General features: G+C 40.9%; 1 protein-coding gene across 3 annotated transcripts in view; it reads left to right on the forward strand.

Moving 5' to 3' along the window:
* The window catches only part of dock1 (dedicator of cytokinesis 1), a 472808-nt gene that overhangs the window by 166329 nt on the left and 286359 nt on the right, over positions 1–20120 (forward strand). For all 3 annotated transcript variants that reach the window (XM_068002361.1, XM_068002362.1, XM_068002363.1), the window contains 4 exons: positions 6460–6568; positions 8020–8090; positions 9654–9760; positions 17426–17553. In XM_068002361.1, the coding sequence (XP_067858462.1) occupies positions 6460–6568; positions 8020–8090; positions 9654–9760; positions 17426–17553 (415 nt within the window). The remainder of the gene's footprint in view (positions 1–6459; positions 6569–8019; positions 8091–9653; positions 9761–17425; positions 17554–20120) is intronic.

Raw genomic sequence — 20120 nt, forward strand, 5'->3', positions numbered from 1 at the left:
ATTTCAAACGGTAATTGTATGTAAATCTAAATTTACTAGACGACCCCTCATTTGCAATCAAAGGCTATATTGTTTCATGGGGAGGTGTGGAAATGGGGCATGGGTGCGCATCTGCACTGAGAGAATTTGGAAAGGGGTTTGTAAAGGTTTAAATAAATAAAATAAAAGAAATACACAATTCACAACAATATATTTATGAATTGTCTTTTGTATCTTTCACTGCCTTCATTAAAGTTTGTACTTGAAAACATCAGCGTCTCCTAAGAGCCTGGATTTGGGCTCCATATTTTTGCTCAGGGCTCTGATGTTAGCTGAATCTAGATTGTGTAGTCTGAGCACCTAGTTTCTTAGGATCATCACTACCATTCAGTAATTGAGCTGCTGTTTATTTTCCTTTAGCTTCCGGCAGTTTCTGAATAGTTTTTTTTAATTATATGAATAAAAATTAAGAGGACACATTACAAAAATTGTATTCAGGTTCAGTTTATATTAAATGTTTTTTAAACAGAGAGAGAAATAAGAGCATACTGATTAGACATCTGGGGCTCGATTTTAGGGTCGGGTTACCTGCGGGTTTCCAGCGGGGTGGCCCCGAAAATCCCGATCTCCGGTCACGTGACCGGATCGCGACGAAATCCCGGCCACTTCCGGGTACCGCGCTGACGTGCGGGGCTGCGCGCGCAAGCCCCGCTGGTGGGAATCCCGCAGGCAATTAAAGCCAGCGGGGTTCCACTTGAGAGTACTTAACTTGCTCGTTGTGGTCAGTTAATGAGCTGAAGCAGCTGTCAAAAGAGGAAGTGTGGGATTTTAGGTTCAACGCAGTCAGTTTCCCACACTGGGGGAAACAGTACCTTTCAAACCAGGCGTGTTGCAGCCAGCAGCCTGTGGCAGGTGCCAAGGTGCGCTCCACGGGGGAGAGCCCTCACCCACGCAGGAGGCCACCGCGCCACATAGGGCAAACCCCTGCCCCCCACCACCCCCCGGCCAAGCCAGAGGACAGACCGACACGAAACCGCAGCCCCAGTCCGAGGACCCACACACCTACCCTGCACAACCCCTCAGACCAACACCTGCCAGTTGGGTGGTGTGTGGACACCCTCGGAGGACGAAGAGCATGACCAGCACCAGCAGCCTCGCAGTCCACGCCGTCCGCCGCAGAGACGTGGATCCCCCCAACACGGTGTGGTTGCACGCCCACCTGCACAGCAGGAGGGAGGGCTACCGCAGAGAGAGACGCGTCGCAGAGGGCACTACCCTCGCCACAGGGTCCACAGACCGAGGCGCAGCTCCCCGGACCTCTCCGAGCAGCAGTGCACAGGGAGGTGCAGATTCGCTCGACATGTAGTCGTGGAGATCTGCAGCCTCTTTCATGCCGAGCTGCTCCTGGCTGGCCCCAGCACCAACTGCTTACCTGTCGCTGGCAAAGTCACCACTGTCCTCCACACCTTCTCCTCCGCATCCTTCCAGGGTGCAGCCGGCTACACCGCCGATGTCTCTCAGTCGTCTGCGCGGACGAGCTCTGCAAATACACCTGCACCTACTCTGCAGTAACACGATGGGTGGCATCAGTGGTGGGTCCTCATAGTGATACCCAGGAGCGGGCATTATTGGACACAACGGACAGGATTCGCGGAGACATGGCAGTGGTGGTGTCAATATAATGTGTGCTGTTTGTGGCTCTGAAATTCAATATGGGTAACACCCATGACAAACCCTCAGACACCCTTGTGCACCCCCTTCATGCTGACGAGACGTTTGCCTTACCCTGCCTACTGCACATATGTGATGCATGCCCTGTGGCTGCAGCACAGGTGGTGGCAGGTTGAGTGAGGCTGGCCGTGAGGGAGATGCACGAGAGGGTGAGTATGGGATGGAGCCATGAGATTGTATGAGGATTGGGTCGCGTGTTAGTGGCAGGATGAGTACTGGCGAGGTGAGTAGGTGGAGGTAAGATGAGGATGGGGTGTGAGTGGGCATGAAGGGTGATGTGACAGAATAGTGTTGGCGGTGCCGAAGGAGATTTGGGGTGGGGGCAGTGTTGTGGCAGACGGAGTGTAGGGGAAAGACTTCGTGTTCTCACTGTGGCGGACCTACTGCGGTCATTGCAGCGCCTCCTGCACTGTATGCAGGTGGGCCATATGTTGGTGGCGCAGGTGACCCCCTCTGCCACCTCGAGCCAGGCCTTCTTGGTGGCAGAGGCAGGCCGCTTCCTCCCGCCCGCCGGGGGGAAGATCTGTGTCCTCCCCCTCCTCCTCACCCCATCTGATGATACCTGGGGTGAGGCATCATTAAACTGGGAGCAGCCTTCCCCCTGGGCTGCTCCATGCTGCAATTTGTCCCATTGGCTGCAGCATCTGTCAGTGGAGGACTGCCCCTTTAACTAGAGAGCCTCCAGCTGACAGATCGTACTGCGCATGCGCAGCCCGACCGACGCGCAGGCCAGCGCCGTGGACCCCGGAGGAGCAGGTAATTGGATCCTATTAGTGGGTTGCCTGCTACAATCGCGTGGGCAACCCACTAATTTCGCCGTTTGCGTTTTCGACGCTCCCGGAGGACCACCCGCTGGGAACCCGCAGGCCTGCTAAATTCGAGCCCCTGTTGTCACCTTTGCTTTGTGTTCTGTAAACTTCAGAAATGCATTAAGCTGAGTGTCTTTCCTCACTTTAATTTGAGTTTATTTTCAAAGAAAAAATAATTTAAATTTTGAACCAAACAGCCTCTAACTTTCACCTGATTATCACGTATAATGTCAACAGTTAGAAAATGTTAAGATTCGAATTAGTGATATCTATGCGACACTGAGGGAGAGAGGGACACAGTATCTTTCCTCATTTTAATTGGAGCTCTTTTTTCAAATTATCACTCCTGTTCATACTAGTTGAAATGTTTACAATGTTTACATTTTCTTATACCTATGTATGTGAGGGTGACACACATAGACAGGCACAGAGGTACATGTCCAAGAACAATCATAAAATACCAACTTCAATGATTATATACATCCTGTAGAAAAATCACAAACCAGTGCTGCCAGCCAAGGGGTTCCCCCTCCCAGTGTTTCCCTGTCTCTCTCCTAACTGCTGACAAACACCAGTAATGCACCAGAGAGCCAAACCTCACATTCCATCTCTAGTTGCACCAAACCTCAGATTTTACAGCTATGTCAAATCCTAGGTTTCCCTGTGTAGGGATCTCAGATCAAAGAACCATCCCCCACTGTGACTGTAACCCAGGATGACCCCGATTGCTACCGAAGTGTAAGACTGCCCCAAGTGAAGCTATACACCATTTCCTTCCCAGAAAATAGGAATAGGAGCCTAGAGATAATGGGAAGGTGGCATTTCAGTTGTCTCGGAGGGGAACTGGAAAAGGAGAACCTCAAATACACAGTGGGAGGAAGGAAAAATGGTCTGATTTTGTTTCCCTCCATGTTCAATGATGTGTATCCATCAGTAGTTGGTGTTATGCCTTATTGAGTCATCTAAGGTTTTAACATTAGTACACCATTGTTGACTTTAAAAAAAAAATTGAATTGTTGTCATAGCATTAATTTCAAATGTGTTGTGTTTGAATACTTCGTTGTAAAACACTAACTATTCTGTTCTGCATTCCATATTTGCTGACTACTAAGCTTTCTATCTGTGCCAGTAATCATGGGAAGGAATATAGGAACAGGAGTAAGCCATTCAGCCCCTCGAGCTTGTTCTGCCATTCAGTTAGATCATGGCTAATCTGTATCTTAACTCCGTTTACCTGCTTTGGTTCCATAACCTTTAAATACCCTTGCCTAACAAAAATCTATCAATCTTGGTTTTGAAATTTTCAATTTACCTAGCCTCAGCAGCTTTTTGAGGGGGGAGATTTCCAGATTTCCACTGCCCTTTGTGTGAAGAAGTACTTCCTGACATCACCCCCTGAACGGCCTAGCTCTAATTTTAAGGTTATGCCACCTTGCCCTGACTCCCCCACCAGAGGAAATAGTTTCTCTTTATCAACCCCATCAATTCTTTTAATCGTCTTAAACACCTCAATTGGATCACCCCTTAATCTTCTATACTCAAGGGAATACAAGCCTACTCTATGCCACCTGTCATCATAATTTAACCCTTTGAGCCTCGCTATCATTCTGGTGAATCTGTGCTGCACCCCCTCCAGTGCCAGTATATCCTTCTTGAGGTGCGGTGCACAGAACTGAACAGCTGTAACAGAACTTCCACCCTTTTGTATTCCAGCTCTTTTGAGATAAAGGCCAACATTCCATTAGCCTTTTAAATTATTTTTTGTACCTGTTCACTAGCTTTTAGTGATTTCAGTAGTTGGACCCCTAAATCTCTCTACTCCTCCACAGTTCCTAGCTTCTCACCATTTGGAAAATGGCACTGCTAGATCACAAGATAATTATAGATGAGGAAGGCCATTTGGTCCATCTTAGTTCATCCATCCAAAATAATCCTGGAGTAGTTCTTAAGTGATTACAAGTTCCCCTCTCCTTCTCTTTGAATTTCATTGAAAGTCATTTTCTGGATTTACCTTTTCACTGCAATTTACTACTTCATATACTTCTATAAGATAACCTCTCATATCTCCTTTTTATATACAGTACTTTATATTTCTCTGTTCTTATTTAATTTACCATTGTCTGCTCTTTTTATAATAAATACCAGATATCTACCTCTAGTTGGTGCATTTTGTATACCAACTTGCTGTGAATTCTCAGTTTTAAAGATGACAAGGGATAAAAATTAAATACTTATTGCTAAAGGAAATAATATGCCTTTCATTTGCAGTTTACACAGAATAATGGAGAATGTTATGGGATTGAATCCCTAAAGCATCAAGAAAAATTCCGAATACCATTTAATAAAAATAGAATTTTAATTACTCGGTCACTGTAAATCATTGGCACTGATATTCCCAATGTGCCACAAACATCCCTATTATAAAATCATAAATCCTCTGATTCACTGTTAGCTATACTTGCTATATCATGTTATCTATAAGCTTTACCTCACACTCCTTCCCAGTGCTAGTTTGCAGGTACCCCATTCTCTCAAGCACCAGGCGTCAGCCCTCTACTCCCTTCCAAATGTAATGATGGACATTAGCCTCTGAGGACCGCAAAAGTACTAAGAGATATGAATTTCTGCAGCCTAAGTCCATTTTCTAGAGGGCATGAATTCACAGCGCAAAAAGACTCATAATTTTCCACTAATTGCTCTCGATTTCCCTGGCAATTATATTTCTTATCTTGAACATAAAGCAAGGCAAAAAGAGAGAGCATTTTGATCATTTATGAAGGGAATCTACTGTCTGATATAATTTCATTCTCATATTAAAATTATACAGAACTTCAAGATGCCAGTTGGATGCTAACATACAAGAAGACATCACAGATTTTGTATGAATAGTTGTCATTTACAAATGGGAAGTGGAGGATAAATGATCTGTTATAACTCAAGCAATCAGTGAAACCCAAATTTTATTGAACAGTCTGTTGCAGGATTAAGATTGTGTTTTATATTAAAGACTCATTATTTTGAATGCTTTATTCAATCTTCAATTTAAAAATACACCATTCGTTCATAATCATCTGTACTTTGGCCCTAGTTAGTAGAACTGATTGTATTCTTTCACAGTATTTTTTTTATAGTATGAGGAACTTACTTTCTTTCAATAAGTTTTTTTTTATTCGTTCACGGGATGTGGGCGTCGCTGGCGAGGCCGGCATTTATTGCCCATCCCTAATTGCCCTTGAGAAGGTGGTGGTGAGCCGCCTTCTTGAACCGCTGCAGTCCGTGTGGTGACGGTTCTCCCACAGTGCTGTTAGGAAGGGAGTTCCAGGATTTTGACCCAGCGACAATGAAGGAGCGGCGATATATTTCCAAGTCGGGATGGTGTGTGACTTGGAGGGGAAGGTGCAGGTGGTGTTGTTCCCATGTACCTGCTGCTCTTGTCCTTCTAGGTGGTAGAGGTCGCGGGTTTGGGAGGTGCTGTCGAAGAAGCCTTGGTTACATCAGTAACCTATAGTCTTTGCCATCAAAAGCCAAGATGCCTTGATGGAATACTTCCAATTTACAATTCTTATATAGACAGAATACATAACAAGAATTTCTATTCAGTTCAGATGTACCAAAAATACTGTACATTCAGAAATCAGTTCTATCAAGTTGTATAAGCATTAGCTGTACTTGTCATGTGTATATAATCCTTTGCCATTGCTACTGGAAGGGGACAGGTAGAGTAGATGATATTCCAGTCTTCATTTTTGTAGATTTATTTAAATAGTTTGTAGTTACTTGCATGTATAATATATTGAAAAGTTTTGATGAATTCATCATTGAATAATATTTATGATTAGGTGACAAATTAATTCGTCACCTCTAGTTGCTGTTTTTTGTTCTTACCAAATTTCAACTGTATCAGAAGACACTCCTCAGATTTGTTCCTCTTTTCTTTAAGATTGTATGAAGATAAAGGAGAAACTGACTTTATGGATTCCTTGAGGCAGCTGTTCAGGTCAATTAACGACATGATGAGCAGCACTTCAGATCAGACCGTAATAGTTAAGGTATGTTCAGCTTGCAAATTTAAGATAGTGAAGGCTTCTTCATCTTTTATTTAAGCTAGGTTTGCATATGGGTGTGCATATCTTAACAAATTTAAGATTGTTTCTGAAAACTCATGCAGATTAAACAACAACTGTAAAATAATGAAACTTATTTTTTATATTTATTTTTTTAATATATTTTTATGTATGATAAAGTGAATTTGTGCAATCATTATGCCAAATCAACCTACAAGTTTTTTTTTTCCTTTATTATCATTTCTGTTATGAGAAATTAGTGAAAGAGCATTGGAAAGGATTGTTTGACACATCAGCACAAACCCTCTTGATATATGTGTGAAATAAAAGTCAATCAATCAATTTCAGAAAGCAAGGGTGAACATGTAGACAAAGTCTTTTACTACACTGTTTTTCTCAGACAATTTGTCCCTTAACGGGTGGGAGCATAAGTTAACATGGCCTTAAATGCGAGGAAACTTGAGGAAAACAAACATTTGTGCTCTAAAGGATCCCCCTTTTGACTCCTGCTGCATCCCTATAACAACTTCTGTTCTGGTTGTCTTGCTCACAGGAGTGAGATTCTGCTCTCATTCATTGAACTCTAGTAAAGTTCAGTAATTCACATATTTAGGTCTATATTGCATCGATATTCAGTGGGCAATCCTTTCTCTTCTGGATGAAACATTTTTAGCTCTGATGGATTTTTTTTGACTCTCATTAGTGCTTTTTGCTCCAAAAGAACACCGAGAGAATATGTAGCTGTAAATTTTCCAGAGTTTTGGTAGAATTTTAAATAATGTTTTTAAATGTTTAAATTGTTTTTTCAAAAAAGATATTTGCCAAAAATCCCAGGCAGCCCAATGGAGGGTCATATATTCAATTCATATCATGGTTTGAGTCCCAACAATTACGCAGGATAAGGTTTTGTTTCAGTTCTCAGCTGTGCCATGAGTAGAAAATGACTCCAATAAACGAACAGAAAATGCACAGCAAATCGGTTAGCATCTGAAAGAGTTGCTCTTCTTTCAGTTTTCTCACCAACTGAAAGGACTTTTTATTGAGTAAGAGTGGCATCAGCAGCTATGGAGACTTCATGTGATAATTTGTCTGTCTCCTCACCAAGGAAGAATGTGTGCTTTTGAGCAACAATGGAGGAGGGATACAAGTTGATAAATTGAGGGAGAGATTAATGTGAAGTAACAAGGTACTGCATGGATTTGTTAATTAGCCAGTGACAGTTCTCTGACATTGTTAAATTTGCTACAATCCATTTTTCTAATGAAAAATTCAGGTTACCATACCATGCCTTGCATGGAAAATTTTAAAATTGAAACAAAGTTGTTAATGTGTGAGCTGCTTATATATTGTTTATCAAAATATTCAGTTTTTTAATGCAGTGTATGAGAAGGTTACCAATTACTCTTCAGAGCTTAGCTTATGTATGGTGTTTATAGGGGGCAGCTTTGAAGTACCTACCGACAATTGTCAATGATGTGAAGATGGTGTTTGATCCCAAGGAACTTAGGTAAGGAATGGGTTTTCCCAGTGCATTTTTAATCATCTAAGTATTTTTCCTTTACTGAGTACAATATAAAATGTAACTATTTGGGATTGTCAGTTATGCTTTAGAGTTTACCCATCCAGGTTCTATTAGCCAGCCAGATTGGCTGATCATTCATTAACAATGCTCTGGAGTACTGTGGACCTGGCTGGTCCAGACATTGAATTACCGAGTCTGTCACAGAGTTCTCAAAACAGGATTGCCCTCCTTTGCTGTACTTCTTGCAGCAGGACCTTCAAGGTGCAATCCTAAAATAAAGTGAATTTATTCTAGTTTCCTCTTTGCCTCCATTATCCTTAAAAACTCATAGAATGATTGCTGCATGGAAGGAGGCCTTTCGGCCCGTCGAGTCCGTGCCGGCTCTCTGCTGGAACAATCCAGCTAGTCCCACTCCTCCTTACTCTTCACTTTATCAGAAAAGTGATTTTTTTTTATGGACCAAAAAGCTCTTTCAGAGCAGCAGCCTCACCTGATTTTCTATTTCCAAGCCTATTGTACTGCTGACCAACCTTCCAGCACATAGAAAGGAACTTATTAAAATTGCGAGGAGACTCGTTTGCACTGTGTGGCATTACAGATTTTACTGGCATCATAAAATTGGGGCTTGTGTCTTTTCTGTTCTTGCATTGAGATTCTTTGTCAATGTACACCAAGATAACTTGTTCTTTCTGTGGTGAGACTGTCTGACTGATAGTCCATTAATTAATGATGTGTCTTTTAATTGCTACACGTTCTACTGATCCTCAATTTGGCTTAGGTTCCAGTCTTCTGATCTATCCATTGTTATGGGTTTGGCAGTTTCTAAAACCTTTTTGTTTTGGTAGGAGGCAGATCTTTCCTAAATTAAGTAGCTGTGTATGCCTGTTCACCTGTATAAACTGGATCTGAAGGAGCAAGGAACATTAATTGTTATTGTAGTACCAGTAGTTGAACGGAAGATACTGCATTTGTATATAGTCCTGCATGGAATCTATCTTTTACAGTGAGGAGATGTGCATGATGCTGCTTGTTGGTTGAAATAGTAAATGCTAATCTATCATATGGAGAAGAAAGTGATCGATCATCAAGCATGGAAATTTTGTGAAGAAATGCATGTTATTTAAATACTTCCTGATTGGCATGTATGTTTGACAGTCAGACGGCAAAGGTGTTTATATGTGTGTGTGTGTGCATGTATAAACTTCAAATAGCCAGATTAAATATTCTGAAAAGTCCTTTATTTGTACATGCTGGAAAACAATTTGGCCAACAAAGTTTTAAATATTGAGTTATAATAATCTGTAATCCATTCAGTAATATCTTTCCAGACAAAAATTGTATTTTTGTCAGCAGAATCTCATGAGGAAATGCAATTAAGTAGGGGGTAGTGCTAGAATTTATTTATGATTTACAAAATTGTTCTGCGCTCCTTGTGGTGAACCTCATTAAGAGATAACTTTGAATATAAAGTGATTTTTTGATAGTATATTTATGGCCCTAATTAGATCATAATTTACTCATGGCTTGTCTAATTGCCTTTCTGTACAGCAAACTGTTTACAGACTTTATCCACAATGTTCCACCGGGCAGACTAGTGCGTCAGAAGCTGTACTGTTTGATAGAAATAGTGCACAGTGACCTCTTCACACAGCATGGTGAGTAAGATTTTCTAGTAATTAAAGTGACATTTTTCATAGTGAAAGGGCTTCTGCCAGGCTTTGATCTATGTTTCTACTATGAAAGTAGTGGGGGTTTGAGCCAATTAAATTAACTCCACGAGAGCAGCAATATCCTTTGCTACAGCTTCTACTTTAGTTCTCAGTCGGAGAAAGCTCAAGGAAAATGCTTTTGTGCCAATAAACTCCTCAGAGTTCCAGAAGCTTTACTTTTAAAAAAAACTCAAGAGGTGATGACTAAATTAATCACATGTTACTCCTTTTGCATTGTTTCATCCAGCTTCCTGATGGGTTTCAAATTAAAATAAAAATTGATTAAAATATAAATGATCACAGTTTTGGGGTTCAAGTTAAATTCAGAACAAAGATATGAAGTTAGTGCTTCAGTGTATGAAAAGTATTTCATTTTGCATGATGCCTAAATTGCATTGCGTTTTTGTGGTAAAAATGTATCCATTATCTATTGCCACTGTAGCAAATGCTGCAGAAGTTTTAACAAATTTGTCTGTCTTCTAGCCTTTCTGACTCACTTCAATGTAACTATTTAAAGTATATATATATGTATATATGTAAATATATATGGCGAGCGTGTCTTGATTTTCACGCTATTAATATTATAAATGCCGTAATAGAACCCTACACAGTTAAATTTACATGTCTGCTATCTTGATGTAACAAAATTTGTGCCATGATGTATGTAAATAATCAAATTTGTGGCATTAATATAAGCTAATTGTTACTAAATCTCAATTTTGAAGCTAATATAGTCAGTAGTTTCATGGTCAGCCTTGTTGCATGCAAAATTCTCTTGAACTATTGCATATGAACAAAATTCCACTCCACATGAAGATTTGTATGATGTGAAGTCACCTTTTCTTTTCCACTTGGTACAGTATGCCTTTATGAAGTCAAATGAAATTTGGCTGTCGTAGATCTACTTAGATTACTTTCTTAGTTTTTCATACATCAATGGTCAAAATACGAAACTTTTTGGACACATGTTCTTTTATAAAGATTAATAAAACTTTGAGAATGCATAATGTCATGATATTAATCATTCAAGTTTGTATCAGTGCAAAATTGGATGAACAGATATGGAATCATTGTTATTTGGCATCATCGTGCATCTTAGTTATGAACTGATAGCTGATTCTTGGCTGTGTTATCTGGAGAGATTTCTTTGGAACACAAAAAATTGTTAGACTATTGATTTATCAAGGTCATTCAAAGATCAATGCTAGTTCATTGCATGTAGCAGGCAAAACGATGAAGGTTGAAGTACAGAGCATCTGTGCTTAGAATTATTAATTCTTCCTCATTTGTTCAAGTTCCACATTGGTGTAGGATATTGCCATCATCTCATGGAGCAATATTGCTTGGATCACTGTCCTTTTAGGCACTTAATAGCCAAAACAACAAAAGTTCTTGTATCATTTTGTTTTCCCACAAATGACATTTTCAGTGACTAACTTGCACAATATCTGTCTTCTGTCACTGCAATTTTGAAGTGTGAAGCCTGCTTTGGATTCAGCACAATATTTTAACATTATTCACTTGTGAGTTGGAATGTGGCTCCGGTTACAGAAATTAAGAAGCTTGGCTCTTGGTACAGAGAGACCTCCGCTCTAGAAGTACTCATCTACTCCCAAATCAGATGATGAATCAGGCATCAGGCAGTAACGGTCTCTAGGGTCCCCACACAACCTCTTCCACATTGGACACAAACAGACTAAACCTTTTTGTATGACCACTGATCCAATCTCAGATGTGAAGCGTATGGAGCATTTAAGTTGCTGATTAGTGTGCAGGTGATTTTGTTGCTTAAGTGAGTCATCTTCGACCCAAAGTAGATGTCACTCTATGTTTAATACAACATGGTCCCAACTGGCCTAGATAATGGAGACAAACCAATATTTTTTTGAGCGAGTTTTAAAAAAGCCATTATTAAGGATTCACCTCTGGGACTCATGGTGTCATGTCCTTAGCCGTTGAAAATCTTTCACAACATGGCCAGTTTTGCTGCCCTACTCTCTCATGCCATGATACTGACAATGGGGCATCCTCTTGGGACTTTTGCCCTGGTGCTACTACATGTAAAAGTAGAAACCAAGGCAACTTTGAAGTCTGGAGTACAAGGACCAGTGTCCTTGACTGAGGCAGGGAGTAAGATGATTACTTAGTAAGAGAGAAAATTGGACTTTTTGGAGGAGAAGAACATGGGGAGTGGATTCCATTTCAGAAATTTCTTTAGACTACAATAGAAGAGGATACTGATATTGTTTGAAAAGTGTAATGCCATCAGTTGATGGTATAGCCATAAGAACATCTTGATACAAGTAGGGATGTCTTAATTGACCAACAGATACTTTTGCTAGTTATCTATTTGATCGATCCCAATTTCAGTAAAGGCCAGTTATGTCCCCTCAATTTCTCAAGACTTTTTATTCACATTGCAGCTCAGTGACATATCAGCCATATTCCGGATATAGATTAAAAAAGGCATGTCCTTTATTCTGGTGAAAGCAGCAGTCCCTCCAGAGGAGTACAAACAACTGGATGTATGTGGCATGAGGTTTAATTCACAGATAACGCTCCAGATGTATATGACTTCTCTTGTGCCATACTTGGTGAAATCTATGCATAATTCAGATTCCACCCCGAATGATTTGGCTACTACCCATATTCCAACATATAGGATACTTGCTAATGCGGACAACATTGTCAGATGGCAGAGCCTAGTACAGCATTGGCTTTAGGTGCATTAACTGAGGATTGCCGAGGGTGCAGTCCTGTGCTGTTTATATGGCTGAGAATTGCAGGCTTTCTGTCAGAAAAGTTGGCAGCTGCCTTTTTTTGGAGCAGCTTGCTTGGGGTCTAGGCTAAAGCAACTCTAGAGAAATTAAAAATCATAGGCAAAGATTATGTCCCTTTCCAGTTAGGTCCTTAAAAGGACTGTTTAATCAGGGACAATGTTCAACCTGGCCTTCATTAGTTGTAAAGCAGCGGCCTTTTTGGACCAAGATTGATTAAGTATTAGCACTGAGCAGTCAGCAGGGCACAAGAAAAAGCAAGCCTGCCAAGTGGAATAAATGAGGGAATAATACCAATGAGGCACAGCGGAGAGATGCATATCTAATCAGGTTGTCTGAAGGGTACAATGTGGTTTTAACTCTAGATCTCCCAATATCGCAGCCCATGGTGGCAATTAATATCCATTTTTTCATACACCGCCGTAATAGTCCCAGTTACATTAAATTCCATACAGAAACTCTCTTAAAGTATTCCTACCACAAAATAAATGAATCCAGCCAAGAAGGAATAGTCGACCAAAAATATTATATACATTCTGATGTGGAATTAGTTACTTGCTGTTTGGTTTACACTCTCACAGCAGCAACTAAATTTAAATACAAATATAATTTTTAACTGGTCTTCAATAGTTTAATGCTTCACTGCAGTCTATATAGACAGCTAATCGAAATTCTTAACGTGTTCTTATTTCTCATATCCACGGTTTTCTTGTGTAATGTGCAAACTATAATGTGACAAAAACTTGGATTTATATGGTGTCTCTAATGCAGTAAAATATCCACAGGTGCTTTTAAGAGGCATGAACAGGCACTTAGTAGTAGCAAGAGAACTCATGGGGCATGTGACCAAAAGCATGGTTGAAGAGCTCAGTTTTGACGAGGTCTTTGAATGTAGGGAGATGGGAAGCAAGATGAGTGGTTCCGAGAGAGAGTTCCATAATATGGGGCCAAGCTGGCTGAAGACATGGAGCAGAGGGAGGACAATGCAAAGAAGGCTAGAGTTGGGATAGCAGAGTGTATGCGCTGGTGAGTAGGCTGGAGGAAGTTGCAGAGGAAGGGAGAGGCAGTGCCATGCATTAATCTGGAGGAGGAGGATGACAGTTTTAGTAATGCTGTGGGTTAGGTCAAGGCAGAAGTGGAAGTAGGCAATCTTGATGGGGAGGATATGTGGAGTATGAAGCTCAGCTCAGGATTGCATAAGGCATAGAGTCTGAGTGGACAGGCAGGAAGGGGGATGGAAATGGGGCTAGGGATTTTGGCTGGAGTTGGAGCGAAAGTTCAGGATCACCCAGTACTTAATGTTGGACAAGCAGTCAGGCAGCACAAAGTGATAGTTGGAGAGGTAGAGATGGATGTCGTCAGCATACATATGTAAACTGACCCCAACATATGGATGAAGGCAGCATGTAGATGAGGAATCAAGGAGTGGCACCTTGGGGCACCCCCAATGTGACTGTGCCATTGCATGAGGTGTGTTGGCTTCACTGGGACAGGAATGGAATTAAGTGAGGTCGCTGCCACAGAGTTGGAGCACAATAGAAAAATGTTGGAGGAGGATGGAATAATCAACCATGTTAAATGCCATGGGGAAAGGAGGAGGAGAAGACCGAGGCTGCCAAGTGAATAATCCTAAAGGAAAAAACATCCATGAATTCCTCACATGTCATTAGAGGTGAAGATGGAGGAAGCAGAGGAAGACAGTTGGAGGAGGCAGTCATCACAAAGAGGAGATTGGAATTGTCCTTTTCCTCCAGGATAATCCTTTAGTAGTAGGAGGATAGAGTAAAAGACACTATATTACTTAAGATAGGCAGATCACCTGGATCACCTCGTCAGTGGGTGACCAAGCTGTTCCTCTGCCAGGTGCGATCAAGGCTGTGACTTCTGGGTGTGGAGGTGAGAATTGTACCAGGGGAATGGTTGGGTGGGAGACTGTGAAGGATTGAGAGACTTAGTGGCCGAAGCAGAGGAGCTGTTGAGTAGTTGCAACTGTGATAGTTGCTGATGGATGGAGAGGAAAGTGTGAGTTGGAGATAGTTTTTTTTCCCAGGAGGAGAGGCTGCTTAATAGATTTGGAGACGAGCAGGAAGTTGTGGCTGTTGAGATAAGCAAGGAAGCAATCGAGATAGCCCTGCCAGTAGTCACGAATTTGGAGATGGTAAGGTTGATGTTGTGGTTGGGAGGAAGTGGTTGTGCAGGGTGAGGTTGAGCGAGTGCAGAGAATTCAGTGGGGAGGGTACAAGAGGAGTTTGGGTGAAGGTTGAAATAACTGATAAACCGCAAAGAAGAGGAGGAGATTTTAATAGGCACTTGAGAAAACGGTAGCCAAACAGGACTTCGTTGAGGGAGAGGTGGAGGGGTGGTAGGGAGACATGTTCAAAGAAGAAGGTGCAAGAGGAGTAGGGGACAGATTGTCCTGGCATTGAGAGGCATGCTGCTGTCATGACTGTTTAAGCAGGAGACTCGTTAAAACATGTAGCCGGGGATGTGGCCTTGAAAGGGATTTAAAACCTTCAGGAAACATTTGCCTGAGGAAGGAGAAAATCTCCGAAAGCTTGTGAATTTAAAATAAAATTGCTGGACTATAACTTGGTGTTGTAAAATTGTTTACAATTCAGTAAACTAAGTTTCGATGTTGATAGACTCACCCAGCGTGAAGTGTGGATTGTGATGAGGTGTGGATTGTGAAAGCCTCACTTATAAGGAAACATGCATTTTTTAGGACAATGCAGAATGGGTGGGTAACTGAAACTAGTGGCGAGAGCAGAAAAGACTGCTGGGGAGGAGGTTGTAGTGGTTTGCTCTAGGAAAGCAAGAGTTGTGCTGCTGGAGGGGAATGAGGCAGTGTGGGTTGCTGCTTTGGGCGAATCAAATTTTATAAGTAGATAGGCACAGGAGAGGTTGCCTGAAGTAGTTGTGGGCTGCCAAGAGGGATTCAATCGCAGGTAAATCACTTGAATAGGTAAGATGAATCATTACAGAAAAGTGTGACACGAAGAAGTAATCAAGTATTCTAGTGTCCGCATATGCAAAACGCTTAATATAACTTAGACATATTGGTCATTCAAAGCCTGTTCTGTTATATTTTGTTTTGAAATGCACTCGCTGGCAAGTTGGACTCATGTTCTATGGTTCAATACTGCTCACTTCTTTATGACAAATTACACTGTATTAATTTCTCTGTTTTCACATCTCTGATTGTGTCTCCAAATCCTTGTTTCATTCTTAAAGTAAGTCTAAACATCAATGAATTTACACAGATTATGAGTTGGTTTGGAATATAGAGATGTTGATCGGAATGCAAATAAATAAGATGCAAAGAAAGTAAGAAGCATGTGTTCTTTCTTACCAGTGAAATAATAAAGTTAGCGTTTGCAGCAGTTAAACAATTTAATATCTCCTTGCACAAGAACTGACCCTGGGTAGTACTCTGCAGCCTCTTGAGGATTGCGCTTGACATCATATTGACCCAAAATAAGTAGGATCTCTATAGGTTAATAGTATACAAACCAGACTTTTTGATATTTTTTAAAAGAAATTATAACAAAGAAACATAGCAAAAGCAATCCCTTCCATGATTAGCTGCATGAGAGACATTTGTTTAGTTAAGAGTTTGTGTTTAAGGCAGTCTGCTCTGAAAAAGGATCTCTATGAGATGCAGTTTTCATAACTGCATTAAATATTACATACAGCTGGGACAGAGTGGCTGAATTGAGTTGCATGTAATTTGTACCTATGGTTTCTTCAGTGACTAGATGTAATGTAGGTTTCTTAAAGTAACCTAAAGTGCTAATGTAGGTTATAGTCATAGTATCACAGTAGGTACAGCATAGAAGGAGGCCATTCGGTCCATCGTGCCCATGCTGGCTCTTTGAAAGAGCTATCCAATTAGTCCCATTCCCCTGCTCTTTCCCCATAGCCCTGTTACTTAAAATAATGCGTGCAAGTATTCAATAGTTGATTAACTTGCAGGAGTTTCATGTTGGAAAACAATTAAATCATCTTGCATAAGACCCAGCAAAAGCATAACCTTACAGATATATATTTTTTGTGCAATGTATATTGACATTACACTCCCAATTTTAATTCTCTTGCTTCAAATATTGTACTATGAACCACCTACTCAATTAAAAGCTAAATGCTTAATGTCAGTTCTATCAATAACAACAAATTAAGTCAACATGACAATATTAAAGAGTACTTTTTCTGTATCTGGTAGTTCTTCACTTAACTATTCCAATCCTAAATGATATAAATTCTCAATTTGCAAGGAGTTAATATACCAAACTCTAGTAATTCACTGCAAGGAGTTAGTATACCAAACTCTAGTAATTCACTGCAAGGAGTTAGTATACCAAACTCTAGTAATTCACTGCAAGGAGTTAGTATACCAAACTCTAGTAATTCACTGCAAGGAGTTAGTATACCAAACTCTAGTAATTCACTGCAAGGAGTTAGTATACCAAACTCTAGTAATTCACTGCAAGGAGTTAGTATACCAAACTCGAGTAATTCACTGCAAGGAGTTAGTATACCAAACTCTAGTAATTTATTGCAAGGAGTTAGTATACCAAACTGTAGTAATTTATTGTCCATTGATTTAGGTTTTCAGTTGTGCCAGTAAAATATTTACATAAAAAATTATTGGAAACAACTAACATCTCAGTTTAAATTGGTTTGTAAATCTGTAAGAGTACATTCCTGGAACCATTTTGATGAAAATACATTTGCAGTATGGGTATTTTCAGGTTTAAAAAACACTGTAGTGAAAAATGAAACTCTTCATTAACTAAGAGTTTTGTATTATTTTGAATGTGCTTTTCACTATGCCTAGACTGCAGAGACATCCTTCTACCAATGATGACAGAACAGCTTAAGTATCATTTAGAGAAACAAGAGGAACTGGAAGCATGCTGCCACCTGCTTAGCAACATCCTTGAAGTACTCTACAGAAAGGATGGGGTTAGTAGATTAATTCTGTGTTTGTCCAATATAACTTTCCAATTGAATACTTGATGTGGATTTGCAGTATTTTATATATTAGAATCATAGACGTTTACAACATGGAAACAGGCCCTTCGGCCCAACATGTCCATGTCGCCCAGTTTATACCACTAAGCTAGTCCCAATTGCCTGCACTTGGCCCATATCCCTCTATACCCATCTTAACCATGTAACTGTCCAAATGCTTTTTAAAAGACAAAATTGTACCTGCCTCTACTACTGCCTCTGGCAACTCGTTCCAGACACTCACCACCCTTTGAGTGAAAAAATTGCCCCTCTGGACCCTTTTGTATCTCTCCCCTCTCACCTTAAATCTATGTCCCCTCGTTATAGACTCCCCTACCTTTGGGAAAAGATTTTGACTATCTACCTTATCTATGCCCCTCATTATTTTATAGACTTCTATAAGATCATCCCTTAACCTCCTACTCTCCAGGGAAAGAAGTCTCAGTCTATCCAACCTCTCCCTATAAGTCGAACCATCAAGTCCCGGTAGCATCCTAGTAAATCTTTTCTGCACTCTTTCTAGTTTAATAATATCCTTTCTATAATAGGGTGACCAGAACTGTACACAGTATTCCAAGTGTGGCCTTACTAATGTCTTGTACAACTTCAACAAGACATCCCAACTCCTGTATTCAATGTTCTGACCAATGAAACCAAGCATGCTGAATGCCTTCTTCACCACCCTATCCACCTGTGACTCCACTTTCAAGGAGCTATGAACCTGTACTCCTAGATCTCTTTGTTCTATAACTCTCCCCAACGCCCTACCATTAACGGAGTAGGTCCTGGCCCGATTCGATCTACCAAAATGCATCACCTCACATTTATCTAAATTAAACTCCATCTGCCATTCATCGGCCCACTGGCCCAATTTATCAAGATCCCGTTGCAATCCTAGATAACCTTCTTCACTGTCCACAATGCCACCAATCTTGGTGTCATCTGCAAACTTACTAACCATGCCTCCTAAATTCTCATCCAAATCATTAATATAAATAACAAATAACAGCGGACCCAGCACCGATCCCTGAGGCACACCGCTGGTCACAGGCCTCCAGTTTGAAAAACAACCCTCTACATCCACCCTCTGTCTTCTGTCGTCAATCCAATTTTGTATCCAATTGGCTACCTCACCTTGGATCCTGTGAGATTTAACCTTATGTAACAACCTACCATGCGGTACCTTGTCAAAGGCTTTGCTAAAGTCCATGTAGACCACGTCTACTGCACAGCCCTCATCTATCTTCTTGGTTACCCCTTCAAAAAATTCAATCAAATTCGTGAGACATGATTTTCCTCTCACAAAACCATGCCGCCTCTCCAAATGCCTGTAGATCCTGTCTCTCTGAATACCCTCGAACAACTTACCCACTACAGATGTCAGGCTCACCGGTCTGTAGTTCCCAGGCTTTTCCCTGCCTCCCTTCTTAAACAAAGGCACAACATTTGCTACCCTCCAATCTTCAGGCACTTTACCTGCAGCTGTCGATGATTCAAATATCTCTGCTAGGGGACCCGCAATTTCCTCCCTAACCTCCCATAACGTCCTGGGATACATTTCATCAGGTCCCGGAGATTTATCTACCTTGATGCGCGTTAAGACTTCCAGCACCTCCCTCTCTGTAATATGTACACTCCTCAAGACATCACTATTTATTTCCCCAAGTTCCCTAACATCCATGCCTTTCTCAACCGTAAATACCGATGTGAAATATTCATTTAGGATCTCACCCATCTCTTGTGGTTCCGCACATAGATGACCTTGTTGATCCTTAAGAGGCCCTACTCTCTCCCTAATTACTCTTTTGCCCTTTACGTATTTGTAGAAGCTCTTTGGATTCTCCTTTGCCTTATCTGCCAAAGCAATCTCATGTCCCCTTTTTGCCCTCCTGATTTCTCTCTTAACTCTACTCCGGCTATCTCTATACTCTTCAAGGGATCCACTTGATCCCAGCTGTCTGCATGTCATATGCCTCCTTCTTCTTTTTGACTAGGGCCTCAATCTCCCAAGTCATCCAAGGTTCCCTACTTCTACCAGCCTTGCCCTTCACTTTATAAGGAATGTGCTTACCCTGAACCCTGGTTAACACACTTTTGAAAGCCTCCCACTTACCAGACGTCCCTTTGCCTGCCAACAGACTCTCCCAATCAACTTCTGAAAGTTCCTGTCTAATACCATCAAAATTGGCCTTTTAAAGTACAGTATTTAAATTATATTTTAATTTGTTTTTATTTAAAGTGTTATTATGGATGTATTCTTGTCTATTGTTCACATTGTTTGACTATGCCATGACTGTTGAGAAAATCTGTCAGTTTTCTTCGTTTTCATTGCTTAATGTTTTTCTTCATTATAATTGGCTATTTTCTTTCTTATTTGGCAGTCACATTATGCCAACTTTTCTTCCCAATCGCATTCTTCCAAAAAAGAATTCTATAGAATCTAATTGTCTCAAACAAAAACTCAATGATGTTTCAGCAAAAACATCTAGCTATCAAGGCAGCATTCTACTGAGTATGGC

Source organism: Heptranchias perlo, chromosome 21 (assembly GCF_035084215.1).
Source record: "Heptranchias perlo isolate sHepPer1 chromosome 21, sHepPer1.hap1, whole genome shotgun sequence".
Lineage (NCBI taxonomy): Eukaryota > Metazoa > Chordata > Chondrichthyes > Hexanchiformes > Hexanchidae > Heptranchias > Heptranchias perlo.